Source organism: Cynocephalus volans, chromosome 2 (assembly GCF_027409185.1).
Source record: "Cynocephalus volans isolate mCynVol1 chromosome 2, mCynVol1.pri, whole genome shotgun sequence".
Classification (NCBI taxonomy): domain Eukaryota; kingdom Metazoa; phylum Chordata; class Mammalia; order Dermoptera; family Cynocephalidae; genus Cynocephalus; species Cynocephalus volans.
Genome location: NC_084461.1, coordinates 96,749,455 through 96,768,756, shown reverse-complemented (window position 1 = coordinate 96,768,756; position 19,302 = coordinate 96,749,455). Strand labels below are relative to the sequence as shown.

Genomic DNA, 19,302 nt, shown 5'->3' with positions numbered 1-19,302 from the left:
CTGGGGTTAAGAATATCATTATTTCCTTTTCTCACTTTTTTTCCAAAAGAGAGCAGTGAGCATACCAAAACCTTGATTCTTTTATTTTTTAATTTTTTGTTCTACATACTCATTCTTTTATAGTTTATAAATAGAAAATGTGTTTTCCTAACAATATCTAAAAGAGGAAAAAAATACTTTTAACATAATGCAAGTTGAAACATCTAAGGAAATTTAAGGAAGGTTTTCTTTTTAAATAGCTTTATATGTCACCTCACAGTTTTCCCATGCTTCCCTTGGGCCCTCTCTAAAATTAGCTACACGTTAGATATGTAGGGGGAAAAATTAACCACATCTATTTGTAATCTTTCTAAGCTTAAGTGTTTTCTCTTTGGCACATTACTGATGAACCATTTATACAAAGAGCGACATCTACTAAGTAATTTGAACTTTTGGGTTATAATTACTAATGAACACAGATTGCTCCATACAAAAAATGGATCTTGCTTTTAAGTTTAAAAAGTGTTTTAAAAATAAATACGTAATATAAGATACTGTGCAAGAGAAAGAACACTGATAATGAAGGGAGAAGGCCTGCAGCCCAGCTGGCTGGGTGATTTAGAGGCAGTTTGTTAAGCTCTCCAAAACTTTCTTTGCTTATCTTTAAAAAATCATCATTGTCGTCATCTTCATCATCATCATCATCTCTGCTCTAACTCTTCTACAGAGATGATGTGAAGATTGCAAGAAAGCATGTGCCTTTTAAATTATTACGTGCCATGCAAATATAAAACAATGATTATTAAAAAATATATTTAGGAACTTGCTTTAACCTAGGTAGTTAAATACAATAATTTTCACCTAAGGACATGATTATGTTGACGATGTAGTGATTTGAATGTTTTTCTTTTAAACAAATAAGATCTTGTGGAATCTTGGCAACGTGAATGTTCTGGTTCTGAGTTAGGCCACTTTCAATGTTGATTCTGATGCTCTTCAAGAATGAATCCATTTTTGCCACTCCTGGCGCACACACACAGCAAGCAAATGGAAGCTTACTGCTGCACAGCTAAGCCTGAATTAGAAGATGAAAAAATGTCAGCATGTGAAAAGAGCATATCTGCTTACACTGGGACAAATCACTAAGTCTCTCTACTTTTCTCTCCTTACTGAACAAAGGGCTTAGATTCAGTCTCTTCTAAATTGTTTTGGCTCTACGCATGTGATACCATGAGGGTATTAGGACCGATTTCGGCCAGTCAGGTTTATTGCCCTTCTTTTTCTTCTCCTATCACCTCTTAATAAGGAGACTATAAATATAGGCTAGTGTAGCCACTGTGCTGCTGAGATTGCTGATTTGGCTAATCAGCACTGATTCAGTGCTTGATTGTGTGTCTTAAAGTTCCCAGTTCCAGCCCAATTTCTCCAATATTACTTAATCTAAGCCAGCCTCTCCAGTTCAGTTGAGTATTTCCCCATTCAAAACCCATCTCTCTCACCTTCTCAGAAGAGAATGGGGGAAAAAAAACAGATAAAAATTGATAAAAATGGGAATATAAAACATACATTCGTATTCATCTTTTCCTTATTATTGGTGTAGTATAGTAGAGGATTTGTGAATTTATTCCCATAGCCCTTGCCTTCTGATAATGCTAAAAAGATCCATGGCAGCATATTTTGGCCACTGTAAAATGTTTGATTTTTTATATGCTTATATGCATTGGAGTAAAAGCATAATTATTTAATTAGTTTTCAAGGTGCTGCTAAAATTGCTTTAAAAATTATGCATAATATACACATTAGGATACATACAATATGAGTATTGGTTCTACTTAAAAAAAAGGAAATTTCCTTTCCTCTGCTGCTGGACCCCATGTCTACTTTTAATGTCCTTTTGAGTGATCCAGACACGGGGTTTCCATTGACTTTGACGAATGGTACCCTTTAATTAGCTCTGTGGACTGCAGAGCCAGAACACTGGATTGAGTTTTCCACTTTGTCCTTTGCTCGCTAGCAAAGCTGAATTTTCTAAGCACAGTTGGCGCATGGTAATGATAACATAGTTCTTTGGAAGAAGGTAGATTTAAACTCGGCTAAAATGCAGTAGAGCCTTTATTAAATAGTTTCATCTGTTCTAAAGTACAAATTCTGAAAACCAGCAAACACACAGATTTTACATTCTAATGTGATTTGCAATCTTATCCTCTAACACTTTAAATACGCTGTCAGCCAAAGGCATTATCTAAATTTGAGACATTTTGTGCTGTGCTGTAATTGTAAGTGGTTACTAGGAATTGGATTAGACTGAGACACAGGTTCTTTAAAATTAGAAGCATTATCCTATGATTCATGTCCTATTATGCAGACAACACATTTGTATTGAGAGATCCTTTCATGGCAATGTCAATTCATCCACCAAATGACTGTAAACAAAGATGAGACCCAGAAAGCTGTCTCTAAGCAGCTAAAATAGAGTCCATTCTTCACAGCTCGTTTCTGATATAGAAGACAGCCTGGTCAGATACTCAGAGTTATGTAGTTAAATTTGCATAAATTCAAGCTGGTGTGGTTATCTGCATTCTCCTCCAGCAGTAGATTAACAACACTTTTGTAGGTGGGCTTCTCAAAGTAGCTCAAAGCTGAACAGCAAGGGAGGGAGATGAAAGAACTATGGGAAGTGGTTACAAAAGCCAAAATGTAAGTAATTACGAAAGGAAGGGAGGGGAGGGGCAGAGGGAAGGAAGAAAGGAAAGATGGAAGGCAGGAGGGATGGGAGGAGGGAAGGAAAGGGATGAAAGGAGAAAGGGAGGAAGAAAGAAGGAACGAAAGAAGAAAAGAGAAGTTTCTCTGGGAGTCATTTAATGCAGTGCTCAGTGCTTTTTGAACGGTTTATGGTGAAATATCTCCTTCAACTTATTTTCTCTTCTTTTTTTTTTAACATTTGACAATTTTTACCAGTACATTATCATTCCAAGCACCTGCAAATGATATAATAATCAAAAATAAAAGTGATATTTTCATTTTTGATTGTTATAACTTAGTGAAACCTTTTCCAATAGGATATGTATTTGAATCTTTACTATTTGCAAAAATCCTGTACCCACTAAGGACAACCATTGAACACAATAGTGCTTCATGGACTGAGGAAAAGGGGAAAGGATGAACGAAGGTCTAACAGCAAATAATGTTTTAAAATGGGAGTTTCTACTTTAAAGACCAAAATACATAGACAGCCCAAAAAAAAAAAAAAAAAAAAAAAACTTAGATATATGCCTCAAACCTAAATTGCTCCTGCAAAATTTTCCACGAAGTCATATCACACAATCAATCGCTTTGAGGATGTGATGAGTCACAGAGTAAAATCTCTATTCAGAGTTTATGTTCATGCAGATTTGGGTGCTTTATTTATTTTTTATTGAAACGATTGTACATATCTGTGGGGTACAGCATTGAATATCAATACCTGTGTGCAATTCATGATCCTCAAATCATGATAATTGCTATGTTTATCATTATACAATACAATCATTTTTTTGTGTCCCTTTACCAATTTCTTGCTAATACTCCTTTTCCCTCCCCCTTTCCCACCTCTGGTAGCCTCAGTTCCGTTCTCTCCTTTTAAAAGTTCAAGGAATTATTGTGATTTTTGTATCTTTCTTTCTTGTTTCTTTATTTTCTCTTCTTTTAAGTTTCTGAACCATTCCAGACTAGTAATTTTGTAAAATATAATACTAGTGAATTACTGAAAAATAAAATAAAGATATAAAAATATATGCCTTAATTTTTATTAGACTGATATATATATATTATATATATACATGTATATATATAATATATATATAATTACTCTGTCAAATTACTTTCCAAGTTTCTGAATTTATCCTTACTTTCTATTCTCTAATTAACAGTTTGCAAATGGCATCTGTCTACCAAACATACCTCTAGTGGAACTGATTTAGTGTAAGGCAAAGAATCTATGCCACTTATTAACTCCTGACCATCGCTCCCTCCTGGTCTACTACATGGATATATATGATAGTTGAAATGAATCATAATCCTCATTAGTATATTAATTCACCCAAATTTGATAAACTTATTTTTTTATTTAAAAAAAAAAGCAGGAAAACACTTTAGCAAGATTACCATGAAAATTACTGAAATACATAAAATGCATGAGGATAAGTAATAAGCCTAGTTTGTCTGGAAAACTCACAGGTGTGGCAAGTTCATTTGCTCCTGATGATGGCAATGTCCTTCAGCCAAAGGCCATCAGGAGCATACCTGCAGTTAGGCAAATTGTATTTATTACTTGTTGCAGATGCAGAGAGAGGGAATACATACCAGCAAGACGCATGGGATGTCTCAGCAAGAGGGTGTTAGAATGAATCTGTAATAGGATTTATACTGTGTTTGGATGCTCTGGGGGACAGTCTCTCTAGATTTGATGCTGTCAAAAAGTAAGGGCAATTCTATGATTGGGTATTTTATGGGTGGCCCCATGGCTTTTTGCCTGTCCTTAGAAACAAATTGTCAAGTGGCTTTGTTTATTTATTATGGTCTCAGTGTAATAGTGTCTGAGGATGGTATTTTGTGAGTTTAGGTCCTACAGGGGATCAAAATGACCTGGCTGTGAATGTCAGACCAGTTTGTAATGATTTGATAGCAGATCAGTTCCAGACATCAGCATCAGAGGCTTTCTTTTTTTTCTTTCTCAATGATGACTAAAAGTGACACCACATAAAATTGAAAATAAAACTTAAATCTCGTTTACTGTCTAAATCCTGATCTTTTCTTTACCAAATGATTTCAGAGTTTTCTCTGGTGATAGTGCATGAGTGTGTTAACACAAGAATTTTTGACCTAAGTGAATATTTTATGTAGCTATGCAATATCTATAGTTTTAAAAGCAAAAAATATTCATTGTTTGAAATTAATTAATTAAGGCATCCAAAGTTTCAAAACATATCTACTTATTTATTCAGAATAATTTGCAGCCTGAGGACTGTCGGGCATCTGGGCTGAGACACCTAGAACAAATTGAGAAGAGGATTTTATTTACATGGTTCCATTTTTTGGGTAGGTTCTACGATAAAGCAGAAAACTGAGTTATGTGTGCATTTACTGAAGTCAGCATATCTCAGTTTGGTCCCTGACAGTATTTTAGAATGGAGCTTTTCTATGGAGTATTCGAACATTCTAAACACGGATTTGTTTCCATTTGCTTTGCCAAATTATTGTTCCCCAGAGTCAGTAGCCCAGTGCAAACTTTGTCTCAATCATGCCTTTATCTCCAGTATCCAACAGAGTTTCTGACATAAAGTAGATCAATACTCATCCATGCGACTTTAACTAAACTGCTTACTAGAATCATAAAATATCTTAATTCAAAATTTATGTGTGAATTTCTGGCCTTCTATCTTAAGAGTACTCGACCTGAAAATTATCTTTAAATTGTAGTTCTGATGTTGTTTTATGAAATAAACATTATGAAGCCCTTTAGAGTCTGTTTCTTTTTGATGTAAAGGCACAAAATATCAATTGAGTTGGCAATTTAAGTACATATGATAGGATGTGTATTTGAATCTCTACTGTTGGCAAAAATTCAATGAGCGTATTATGTTATTATTGTCTAGCAATTACTTTAGTAGACCAATTAAATCTATGAAACTGTTAGGAAGCTCTCTAAGAACAAACAAACATACAGTCCACTTATTATCTAAATTTATAGGCTTTTAAATACTTACTTAATAGACATTGACTGTGTCCTGATAGACATGTATTTTGGCCCTTAAAGTAGAAATTCACATTTCAAAGTATTGTTTGCTGGATCTTTGTTCAAACTTTCTCCTGTTCCCTCTTCCTCAGTCCAAAAAGCACAATTGTGTCTATGATTGTCCTTTTTTGGGTGCAGGATTTTTGCCATATCATAGAAATGATGTCATTGAACACAAGGGACCCATATAAAAAATACATACATTAGGTTCAGGTTAACTATGTATACTTACAGAAATATGTGAATTGCTTCATTTGGTGAAACATGAAGTATAAGAGAATATGTATTTTCGTTTGTATATTTAAAATTTATTTTCATGTTTGTTCAAGTCAAAGAACTCTTTCCCAATATATTTTATATTTTAGTTCCAGGAAAACTTGCAATTTAGTCAAGGAGGATATGAAGTTAACCACCTGCTCTGGCACTGTGTTGCTGCTTGGTCTTGTGTTCAGAATGATAGTCCTCAGTTGAATAATGTGCTTCAACATCTCATCTTCCATAAAACACAGCTTCAAAGAAAATGCTGGTAAGGGTGATCCTATAAATCCAAACTAACTCATGGAGAAACCTCGTGCTTAAATGTTAAATAACCTTTGTACTTAAATGTTAATCACACCTCAGTTGACTATGAAAAAAATTTATAATCTCAATTCCAAAGGCAAGAGCAATTTATATATCTTGTATTGGTTCATCTCATCAATAAACTGTTCCTATCTCTTTTTTGTTTTGTTTTGCTGGATGTGTATGTATGTATTGCATAGCTTGTCTTTATTAAGTGAAATTTGTTACTGATGAGAAGTTCATTCTTGCATTTAAAACATCTTTTATTTTCCAAGCTGTTAACCAACAGCAAAGTAGTTTGTTATCCTTAAAGGAAATCCACTAAGATTCTATTTATTTCTTTATGCCTCACTTGTAACATATAACAAGAATAAATCTTGACTGATAAGTGTTAATTTCCTCTTGTACATATGCTAATTTAAGAAGGGAAAAGAAGACTTAAATTATTGCAAAAGAGGGTATGAGTTCAATGGAGAAAAAAAGTTTAATAATTGTATATATTTGTGGAGTACAGTGTGATATTAAGATATATGTATACCTTGTAGAATAATTAAATCAAGCTAATACATCAATCACCCCACATACTTATTTTTTTTGTGGTGAGAACATTTAAAATCTACTTTCTTAACAATTTTGAAATATGCAATGCATTGTTATTAACAATAGTTGCCATGCTGTGTAATAAATAGATCACTAGAACTTATTTGTCCTGTCCAACTGAAACTTTGTATCCTTTGACTAGCATCCTCCCTTCCTCATTCCCATTTGCCATATCATAGAAATGATGTCATTGAACACAAGGGACCCATATAAAAAATACATACATTAGATTCAGGTTAACTATGTATACTTACAGAAATATGTAAATTGCTTCATTTGGTGAAACATGAAGTATAAGAGAATATGTATTTTCGTTTGTATATTTAAAATTTATTTTCATGTTTGTTCAAGTCAAACCCAAGCCTCTGGTAATCACCATTCAACTGTCTAATTTTATGAGTTTGACTCTTTTTAGAATCCACATAATAAATGAGATCATGCAGTATTTGTCTTTCTGTGCCTGGCTTATTTCATTTAGACCAATGTCCCACAGATTCATCTATGTTGTCACAAATGACAGAATTTCCTTCTGTTTTCAGACTGAATATTATTCCATTGTGTATATGTACCACATTTTCTTCATTCGTTCATATCCATCAATGGACACTTAGGCTGATTCCATATCCTGGCTATTGTGAAGAATGCTACAATGAACAAGGGAGTACAGATATCATCTCTTCAGCATACTGATTTCATTTCCCTTGGATATACACCCAGAAGTGAGATTGCTGACTTATATGGTAGTTCCATTTTTAACTTTTGAGGAACCTCAACTGTTTCCTATAATGGCTGTATTAATTTCCATTCCCACCAACAGCATACAAGGGTTCCCTTTTCTCCACATCCTTGCCAACTCTTGTTATCTTTCATCTTTTTGATAATAGCCATTGTAATAGGTGTGAGATGGTATCTCACTATGGTTTTAATTTGCATTTGCCTGATGATTAGTGATGGTGAGCATTTTTTCACATATTGTTGGTCATTTGCATGCCTTCTTTTGAGAAATGTCTATTCAGGTCCTTTGCCCATTATTAATTAATTAATTAATTAATTTATTTATTTATTTATTATTTTTTATTGAAACATAGTTGATTGTATATATCTGTGGGGTAGAGAGTTGAATATCAATACCTGTGTGCAATACATGATGCCCAAATCAGGATAATTAGTATATTCATCATTATGCAATGTAGTCAATTTTCATGGCCCTTTACTAATTCCTCCCTCTCTCCCTCTTTCTCCCCCTTTCCCATTCCCAGCTACTACAGTTCTGTTCTCTTCTCTTAAAAAGTTCATGTATTATTGTGATCTTTGTACCTTTTTTTTTCTTTTTTTCTTTCTTTCTTTCTTTCTTTATTTTATTAGCTCCCACATATAAGTGAGCCCATGTGGTATTTCTCTTTCTGTGCCTGGCTTATTTCACTTAACATAATTTTCTCTAAGTTCATCCACATTGCTACAAATGGCAGTATTTCATTCTTTTTTATGGCAGAGTAGTATTCCATTATATAAATATACCATATTTTCTTTATCCAATCAACTGTTGATGGATATTTAGATTGGTTCCAATTCTTGGCTTTTGTAAATGGAGCTGCAATAAACATGGGAGTACAGGTATCCCTTTGACATAATGATTTCCATTCCTCTGGGTATATACCAGCAGTGGGATTTCTAGGTCATATGGCAATTCTATCTGTAGTTGTTTGAGGAACCTCCATACTGTTTTCCATAATGGCTGCACCAATTTACCATCCCATCAACAGTGTAGGGGGGGTCCCCTTTTTCCATATCCTTGTCAGCATTTGTTATTCTGTCTTTTTAGTCATAGCCAGTCTAACTGGAGTGAGATGATATCTCAATGTGATTTTGATTTCCCTTTCCTAGATACTGAGTGATGTCGAGCATTTTTTCATGTGCCTGTTGGCCATTTGTATACTGTCCTTTGAGAAATGCCTGTTCTGTTCCTTTGCCCATTTTTTAATTGGGTTACCTTTTTTTTTTTTTTTTTTTTTTACTGTTAAGTAGTTTGTGTTCCTTGTATATTCTGGATATTAATCCTTTGTTGGAGGCATATTTTGCAAATATTTTCTCCCACTCTGTTAGTTGTCTTTTTGCTCTGTTAATTGCTTCTTTTGCTGTGCAGAAGCTTTTCAATTTTATGTGGTCCCATTTGTTTATGTCTCTTTTTGTTGCCTGTGCTTTTGGGGTTGTATTCATAAAGGCTTTGCCCAGTCCTATTGCCTGAAGTGTTTCCCCTGTGTTTTCTTTCAGGAGTTTTATGGTTTCAGGATGCATATTTAATTCTTTATTCCATTTTGAATTGATTTTGGTATATGGTGAGAAGTAAGGGTCTAGTTTCATTCTTCTACATATGATGTCCAATTTTCCCAACACCGTTTATCAAGGAGGCAGTCTTTTCTTCAGTGTATGTTATTGATGCCTTGTTGAAGATCATTTGGCTGCAGGTGTATGGGCTGACTTCTGGATTCTCTATTCTGTTCCATTGGTCTGTGTGCCTTTTTTTATGCCAGCACCATGCTGTTAACACTACACACCAAAGAAGTAGAAAAACAAGAACAATCCAACTCCGAAGTAAGTAAATGGAAACAAATAATTAAGATCAGAGCAGAACTAAATGAACTAGAAAGCTGAAAAATGATAACAAAAGATTGATGAAACAAAAAGTTGGTTTTTTGAGAAGGTAGACAAAATAGACAACCCATTAGCTAGGCTAACTAAAAAGAGAAGAGAGAAGACCCAAATAGCAAAAATTAGAAATGAAAAAGGAGATGTTACAACCAATACCACAGAAATACAAAGAATCATTACAGACTATGATCAACAACTATATGCCAACATATATGAAAACCTGGAAGACATGGACAAATCTCTGGATATATACAAACTACCAAGATTGGAACCAAGAAGACATAGAAAACATGAACAGACCTATAACAAGCAAAGAAATTAAGCTGTAATCAACAGTCTCCCAAAAATGAAAAGCCTAGGACCAGATGGATTTCCTGCCAAATGCTCCAAAAACTTTGAAGAAGAATTAACATCAATTCTCTTCAAGCTATTCCAAAAAGTTTAAACAAGGGCCTTTCTCTTAAACCCATTCTATGAGGCATACATGACCCTTATACCAAAACCAGACAAAGATACAACTAAAAAAGAAAAGTATAGGCCAATATCTTTGATGAAAATAGATGCAAACATCTTCAATTAAATATGAACAAATAGAATACAGCAACACATCAAAGAAAATTATACATCACAATCAAGTGCATGTAAGGATGGTTCAACATATGCAAGTCAGTAATGTGATATACCACATCAACAATATCAAAGACAAAAACCATATGATTATCTCAATACCTGCTGAAAAAGCATTTGACAAAATTCAACATCCCTTTATAATAAAGACTCTTAGCAATTTAGGTATAGAAAGAAATTATCTCAACATGATTAAAGACATATACAACAAACCTACTGCCAATATCATATTGAATGGGGAAAAGTTGAAAGCTTTTCCTTTAAGAACGGGAATAAGACAGGGATGCTCAATCTTGCCATTCCTAGTTAATGTTGTATTGAAAGTACTAGCCAGAGCAGTCAGGCAAGAGAAAGAAATAAAAACATCCAAATTGGAAAAGATGAAGTCAAATTGTTCCTGTTTGCACATGACACGATCCTAGATTTAGAAAAACCTGAAGACTCTACTGGAAAAACACTTAGAGCTGATGAACAAGTTCAGTAATGGTACAGGATAGAAAATCAACACCCCAAAATCAGTAGTGTTTTTATACTCCAGTAACAAACTAGCAGAAAAAGAAACCAAGAAAGCTAGCCCATTTACAATAGTCACAAAAAAAATGAAACACCTAGGAATAAAGTTGACCAAGGAGGTGAAAAATCTCTACAATGAGAACGACAAAAAACTATTGAAAGAAATTAAAGAGGATACCAAAAGCTGGAAAGACATACCATGCTCTTGTATTAGAAGAATTTTCATTGTGAAAATGTCCATACTACCCAAAGTGATCAGATTCAATGCAATCCCCATCAAAATACCAATGACATTCTTGACAGAAATGGAAAAAACAATCCTAATGTTCATATGGAACAACAAAAGACCCCGAATAGTCAAAGAAATCCATTCCCATTATTAAAATCTGGTTATCTGCTTTCTTATTATTGAGCTGTTTGAGTTTCTTATATATTTTGGATATTAAGCCCTTATCAGATGTATTGTTTGCAAATATTTTCTCCAATTACATGGGTTGTTTCATTACTCTGTTAATGTTTCATTTGCTGTGCAGAAGATTTTTAGTTTAATGCAATCCCATTTGTCTAGTGTTTGTTACCTATGCTTTTGGGTTCATATCCAAGAAATTATTGGTAAGACCAATTTTGTGGAGCTTTTTCTTTGTTTTCTTTTCAGCAGTGTTACAGTTTAAGGTCTTACATTTTAGTCTTTAATCCATTTTTAGTTGAACTTTGTATATGGTGTGAGACAAAGGTCTAATTTTATTCTTATGCATGTAAGGTCTTTTTTTCTTCCATATAAATGTTAGGATTTTTTTTTTTTTTTTTCTGAGAAGAATGCCATTGGTGTTTTGATGGAGATTGCACTGAATCTGTAGATAGTTTTGGGTAGTATGGACATTTTCAAAGTGTAAATTTTTCCAAACAAGACCATAGTATGTCTTTCCACCTTTTTGTGTCCTCTTTAATTTCTTTCAGTAGTTTTTTGTAATTCTCATTGTAGCAATCTTTCACCTCCTTGGTTAACTTTATTCCTAGGTGTTTTATTTTTTTGGTGACTATTGTAAATGGGCTAGCTTTCTTGATTTATTTTTCTGCTAGTTTGTTATAGTATAAAAACACTACTGATTTTTGGGTGTTGATTTTCTATCCTATACCATTACTGAAATTGTTCATCAGCTGTAAGTGTTTTCTTTGGCAGAGTTTTCAAGCTTTTCTAAATATAGGATCATGTCATCTACAAAGAGGGACAATTTGACTTCATCTTTTCCAATTTGGATGCTTTTATTTCTTTCTCTTGCCTGATTGCTCTGGCTAGTACTTTTAATACTATGCTAAATAGGAGTGGAAAGAGTGGGCATCCTTGTCTTGTTCCTGATCTTAAGGGGAAAGCTTTCAAGTTTTATCAGGATGATATTGGTGATTGGCTTGTCATATATGGCTTTTATAGTGTTGAGATAATTTCCTTCTATATCTAATTTGTTGAGAGTCTTTATTATGAAGGGTTGTTGAATTTTGTCAAATACTTTTTCTGTATCTATTGAGATAATCATGTGGTCTTTGTCCTTAGTTTTATTGATGTCATGTATCCCATTTATTGACTTCTGTATGTTGAGCCATGCTTGTATCCCTGGGATGATTCCTATTTGATCATGGTGTATAATTTTTTGATGTGTTGCTGTATTCTGACTGCTAATATTTTGTTGAGGATTTTTGCATCTAAGTTTTTCAAGTATATAGGCCTATACTTTTTTTGTTGTTGTTGTATCTTTGTCTGGTTTGGTATCAGGGTGATGCTAGCCTCAGAATGAGTTGTGGGAAAATAGCTTCTGTTTCAATTTTTTGGAATAGTTTGAGTAATAAAAGAAGCAAGTGCTGTACTAGATGACCAAACATCAACAACAACAACAACAAAATACTAGAACTACAAACAAACAAGAAGAAATGACACTGCTGAAGAAATACAGTAATGCTCAAATACCAGACTCCATAGAGCAGGAAAACTTTAAAATGTCTAAAAAGGAATTCTGAGCAATGATCCTAAGAAAACTCAAAGAGGTAAGAGAAAACTCAGAGAACACAATGAAACGAGAAAAAATATCCAGGATATGAAGGAGGAAATTTGCAAAGAGTTTAATACCATAAAAAAGAAAGTATCAAACTCCTAGACATGAAGAATTCATTCAATGTAATACAAAAAACAAAAAACAAAAAACCACAACAGAGAGCTTGAGCAACAGTGTAGAGCAAGCAGAAGAATTACAGATCTTGAAGATGTTCTTTTCGAAATAACCCAGGCAGAAATTAAAAGATTAATTTGCCTTTTTAAGTGTGGTGGTGGCTGTGGTAGACCACCTTAGCTACTGCTCCGGCAATGGGCAGAGCTTTCTGTGGCTGGAGTCTATGTCCCTGGTGGTCTGTAGGGCCTGCTCATCTTGGCTCCTGCTGGGGCTGTGGGCAGGGCATTCCAGGGCTGGAGTCTGTGCCCCCAGTGGTGTGCGAATGCTTTCAGTATTGCAGTTTGACAAAGACTGTGATTCTTCTATATTTGAAAACTAAGAAAAGTAGTATAAGTAGAAATAAAAAATGCAGATATATTTATTATAGAAATAATACATAATATAATTTTATAAGTATATTTTAATATAGAGCCCCTATATACAACAAGAATTAGAAGTTCCCATTGGCATGAATTAAGTTATTCTGAAAGCCATGGTGATTCTTTTCGACCATCCTTAATTACAGAAAATAAGTTGTAGGGGAGAAAAATAAATGATTTATTTTTGAAAAGGACAAACTACTAGAACTACTTTGGTTTTTGGAAACTTTAACTTTATTTTTAAAATAACAGAAATTATACTTTAACATATAAGGTTAAGTATTTCATGACTTTTTCAAATTTTAGAAAGCACTCTAATTACCAAATAAACAAGTTTGGGTAAGTGCTGAAACAGTAAGAGTGGTGGATTAAGATTATCTAGTTCTACAAGTCAATTAATTGCTTTCTTAACCAAATTTTAAGTTTTACTGTATTGCATCAACATTCATTTAATTTAATTTGCTGGGCCCACCCCGTGGGGCACTCGGGAGAGTGCGGCGCTGGGAGCGCAGCGACGCTCCCGCCGCGGGTTCAGTGCCGGTCACGAAAAAGACAAAACAAAACAAACAAACCAAAAATTTAATTTGCTAATGATTTGTCTTTAAGGCTGTATGTGAACATTCATGAACCAGTTACTTTTTATACTTAGTATTTTATAGATTTGCGAGGGATTACAGATAATACAAAACTATTCTTATTTTTAAAATAAAGAAAGTGAGGCCAAGTTTATTAGGCTTCCTAGCATGAGTGGCGTCAGAGTTTACGGGTCCCAGTATAGCACTCTTTCCGATGCATTATTCCACTTTGTTTGGATGTGTTGTAAGCAGACAGCTGCTTGGAGACATCCTGTCACTGATTCCTGACTTTTCTTTTTCTGGGAAGATATTATGGAAATTATCAAGTGAGGGAGGGGATCGCAATGTTTAGACAATGCTGAATGGACAGAGAAGTCGAAAAAATGGTAAAACACAGAGACTGTATATAATAGAAAAAAAAGGTTAATTATTTAAAAAGCACTGCCAAATAGTTTTTATTTATTTCTTATATACATATTTTTTATTTTAAGAAAATAATTTAATCTTTTTTAAAAAAAAGATGACTCTAGTAAACAAAAACTATTGACATTAAAAGATTAATTTGTCTTTTTAAGTTGGCAATCTGATTATTCTATTAATGATAACATTATACCAAATATTTAAAAAATAACTTTTTTCTGGCAAAGTATTTAAATTATAAAACAACCTATACGTGTTTTAAGAAACTATTACTCCAGATAAAACAATCTGTGTTGTAATTATCAAAATCAAATTAGAAATGCTTTTACGTTTATGGGGAAATGTTAATATTGGTCTAATGTGCTCCTAAAACATCACTGGGTGCGTGTGAAAAATTGAGAAAAAGAGACCAATATTTAGAATGAAATAGAAATATTGAAGCATCTGGCCGTGATAGTAAATTAAGACTTCAAGAATATTTGCTAGACCAGATAGTCTTGAATTGTGACATTTGATACAAGATACCTTTGGTTAGTATCTGAAATTTAATGCCGAGTGACCATTAGCAGGAATGACCCAAGCAATTTCATTTGCCATGCATATCAGGAGAGTAACATAATGATGAATAAATGTTCAGAGATTATAAATGCAAAGGGAGATCTTTCAACTGAGATATCAAAAGAAATTTCATGTATAGTGGCACAGATTTCTGTGCTTGTGCTTGTGGTGTGAATGGTTCTCATGTGCTCATTTCTGATGCTATTGGTCAGTGGATAATTCTTCATGTATCTCCCTGCCTGATTTCTTCTAGCTTCTCTTATAAAGATCGTACGATACAAAAGGAAACAAATAGAAGCAAGTGGTTTCAGCTGAGCCTTGAAAAAAGCAGGCCCAGGATCCGCAGAAGGACTCAAGAAAGGCAATCACAGAATGAGGGCACCCTCACTGGAGGACAGGGAAAAACTGAGGAGAGGATGCACTAAAGACAATAAATTATAAAACATGATGAAGAAGTACAGAAAAAGAATGTAGGAGTCCCCTCCCACTGACATTTATCTTCCCAGAGCTGGAGATAAGCAGCTCGCTGGAAGGCAGATTTCCATGAAATATGCTTGAATTTTATATGATGCTTTATACTCTCAATGCTCCATCCTGTGGTTTGGCCTTTTGTAAACTGTGCCATTTCCTCTGTGGAGATAGCTCAAGCCAACGCAAAAGACTTTCTAATCTTACATGAAAATAATGAATTGTGTTTATAATGAATTATTAGCTAATGAAGACTCCTGAGAGATGTAATATGGCATTTCAGTAGAGCAGTATAAAATATAAAATTATTTCTCCCAAAGCAAAATAGCTAATTTAATGTGCTCCATGAGTGTATTCTAGAAAAGCCTGACAATTTAAAACTGTCTTGACATGGCAAGTGTTTTTCAGATGCATTGTATTTGTGTCTACATTGAAATGTATCAAAAAATCAACTTCTTTGTATTGGTAGCAAGGCCTTTAGTTTCCACCTAGATCACTGATATCCACATTGTCTATGTTCCTGACCCTCATAATTATAATGTTCATATAGCAGTAACCATAACCATTCAAATAAAAATTTGTGTCAATAATCTTCCTTCATATTTCAAGAGCTGAGATGTCAATATAGGTTCTCACTCATTCATTTCCTTGATTCCTCTTGATTCATTTATTGGATATCTTATTTATCCTTTGATCCTCTTAGCTAATTATAACCATTTAATCTGTATCAAGTGTAAATATACAATTTATGCATTGCTACATATTTGTGCAGTTAAAAAACAACCTCTAATCAGAAGACCTGAATTTTAGTCCTATCTTTTCTACTAGTCTAATTTTAAATGAGTCACTTAACCCCAATGGACCAGAGTCTGTTTAGCAGTTATATATAGATAATAGCCACCTCAAAGAGTTTTTAAGAGATTTAAATGAGATAAGTAAATGAAAGCACCTCTTATATTCTAATTTTCCCCTAGATACCTCAAGTTCTGCTAGTTCAGATATGAGTTAATTTTTCCCCAGTCAGATTCCTGCCTATTGACTTTCTACCTCAGTACATACACATCTTCATGTCATCGCCTCACGTTTATCAAATTGGACACCTCATCTACTCTGTGTCACCTTCCCCATCTAATCCAGTACCCGACTGTGTTGGACATAAATTAAGTACACTTCAGAACTGTTCCCTTGCTGTCTCTTCCCACTGTCACAGTCTTGGTTTGGGCCCTTATTTTGCATGATTATTGGAGCTTCTCAATTGATTTCCTTGTCTTAAGTCTTTCTGAACAATAATCTGTCATATACTCTGCAGCCAGGGTTATAACATAAATGAGATGATATCACTCTCCAGCTTAAAATTATTTAACAGTAACTGTTTTTACATGGCACAGGGGCTGCAGCCCTAATAAGTGTTTCATAACTTGCCATAATATTGAAAAAATAAGAAGGATGAAAATGATGACTGGTACTGGGATTAATTATGACCAACCAGCCAAACAGCCAGAAGAAGCTGATGAGACTGGGTGGAAGGAAACAGTTAATGACCCGCCTGTGCTTTTCTTGATGAAATGGCAGCCCTTGCTGTCTGATACTCCTTCCCTTTATTCTCCCCCACTGGCTTCCCTGGAGTACCACGGGTGAAATCCTGTAATCAGAACCCTTTTAGCACACTGCTAAAGACTAGATTTTTACATAATCCATCTCTTCTGAGTATCAAAAATCAGGCAATGGCAAAATTAATATCTTCTTTAAACTGGTTTTTCTAATAGTCAAAATTAATAATGAAATACCTTCTGCCCTCTTGTCCATATGCAATGAAGATTGAGACTAATTTGTTTATATTAATCTTCTCCTTCCTAATATGTTTGTTCATGTAATTTTGAGTTTCTGATAACATCATAGTGAAATAAGTATTTAAAATGCTCTAATATAGAACAAATCCGAATGTCTATTGACAGACAACTGGATAAGGAAACTGTGGTATATATACACAATGGAATACTACACATTCATAAAAAAGAACGCAATTCTGCCATTTGCAGCAACATGGATGAGCCTGAAGAAAATTATGTGAAGTGAAATAAGCCAGGCACAGAAAGAGAAATACCACATGTTCTCATTTATAAGTGGGAGCTAAGAATGAAAAGAAAAGGAAGGAAGGAAGGAAGGAAAAAAGGAAGAAAGGACGAAAGAAACAGCTACAATAATATGTTGCACTTTCAGAAGGAGAGAACATATGGTCACTAGAAGTGGCAAAGGGGGAGAGGAAGAGAGGTTACAGAGAAATTGGGTAATGGACACAAAGAACGATTATGATTTGTAATGATGTACATGCTAATAATACTGATTTGATCATCACATATTGAACACAAATACTGATAGTCAACTCTGTACCCCATAAATATGTATGGTCAATTATGTTTCAAGTGGGGAAAAAAAAGTTGATTAAAAAATTGCTCGCTCTATCTTCTCCTTAAAAATTAGTTACATATTTGCATTTAATATTTATTATGCTTATGAAATTATTTTCACATATAGAAATTTGCCTATTTTTTTCCACTCACTTTCAACCATTTAATGCTAGGTTTTCCCTTTTCTAAACTGTTACATATTACGAGTATTAATTTCTTGGTTGGCTTAATAAATCTCTAAGTCTGCACATAGATTACCTATTTTATTGGGTAAGCTCTTGATTAAATACAACCCTTGGCTGGACATAACATTTATCACTATTTTTCTATTGAAAATATAATGTACATTTTTTCTGGTAATAGTCTTCTATGTTTGCAGTTTGTTTGTTTTCAACTGTTATCTATATTTTATTTTGTGGGATACAGTGTGCTGTTTCGCTACATGCATATGCTGCACAGTGATTCACTTGATTCACTTAGGGTAGATGGCATAGTTTTGTATCCATTAGTCTGCCACTTCTTTTTTTTTTATTCTCTTAAAATCTGTAGATGTTGCTAAGATTCCATCTCAGTTTTTCTGACTCTAATGTTCATGTTCATAAATACCATGTTAAGTGTATCAGTCAGGATTTGGTCTTCCGTATGTGGCAGAAACCTGACGACAATTACGTAACCAAATAGGGATTTATTTATTGCAAACAACAAGCAGTGCAGTGCTGTTGTGGATGCTTAAGGAAATCCTCAAGACCCAGTCCTTCTAGCTTCCTTTTCTGTCATCCCTAGCATGTAACCGTAGTCTTCATTGTTGCAAGATGGCTGTTCTGCCTTCTGGTATCATGCATGCATTTCAAGCAGGAGGAAGAGAATGAGCAAAGGAGAAAAAACACCTATTAGCTAAATTTAAATTTTTTTCTTTACCTGAAAAATAATGACATACCTGGATGCCTTTTATAATATGCTACCATTTATAGCTCATTAGCCAAATCTACATTAGAAATAATAAAATTCACACATCTTATGTATACAGATCTATGACTTCTGACAAATACAATACACTTATGTAATCACTACTCCAATCAAGATACAGAACATTCCAGGGCCGGCCCCGTGGCTCGCTCGGGAGGGCGTGGCGCTGGTAGTGCTGAGACCGTGGGTTCAGATCCTATAGAGGGATAAGTAAATGGCTGAGCGTGGTGCAGACCACACTGTGCTGAGGGTTGCGATCCCCTTACCGGTCAAGAAAAAAAAAAAAAAAAAAAAAGATACAGAGCATTCCATCTTGAGAAGGCAAACTTAACTGAGCATTTTGCCATTGTGAACAAAATTGAGGTTCTGTTAGAAAGGAAGAAGGAGACAAATGATATTATGTGAACAATAGGCAGCATCTGCCACACTAAGGTTAAATAACAAGGTACTTAAATAGTAGTTTAGAAAAGCAGAATTGCAAAACAGAAAGTACTCATAGGTGGGTGAAGACTACAGGTACAGTCAATCCGGCTTAACAAGTGAACTTGGACAAGTCTCTCAGACCTATTTATGTCTCAATTTTCTAAAATTAAAAAAAAAGGTTTTGAAAGGTCTTATATGTGTCCA

The 19,302-nt window shown here is 34.2% G+C and overlaps 1 protein-coding gene across 1 annotated transcript in view; it reads left to right on the top strand.

Annotated features, from left to right (window-relative positions):
- The window catches only part of TMEM232 (transmembrane protein 232), a 188,034-nt gene that overhangs the window by 13,644 nt on the left and 155,088 nt on the right, over positions 1-19,302 (top strand). Inside the window, exon 7 of the mRNA XM_063087617.1 lies at positions 6,124-6,278. Coding sequence (XP_062943687.1) covers positions 6,124-6,278 — 155 coding nt within the window. The remainder of the gene's footprint in view (positions 1-6,123; positions 6,279-19,302) is intronic.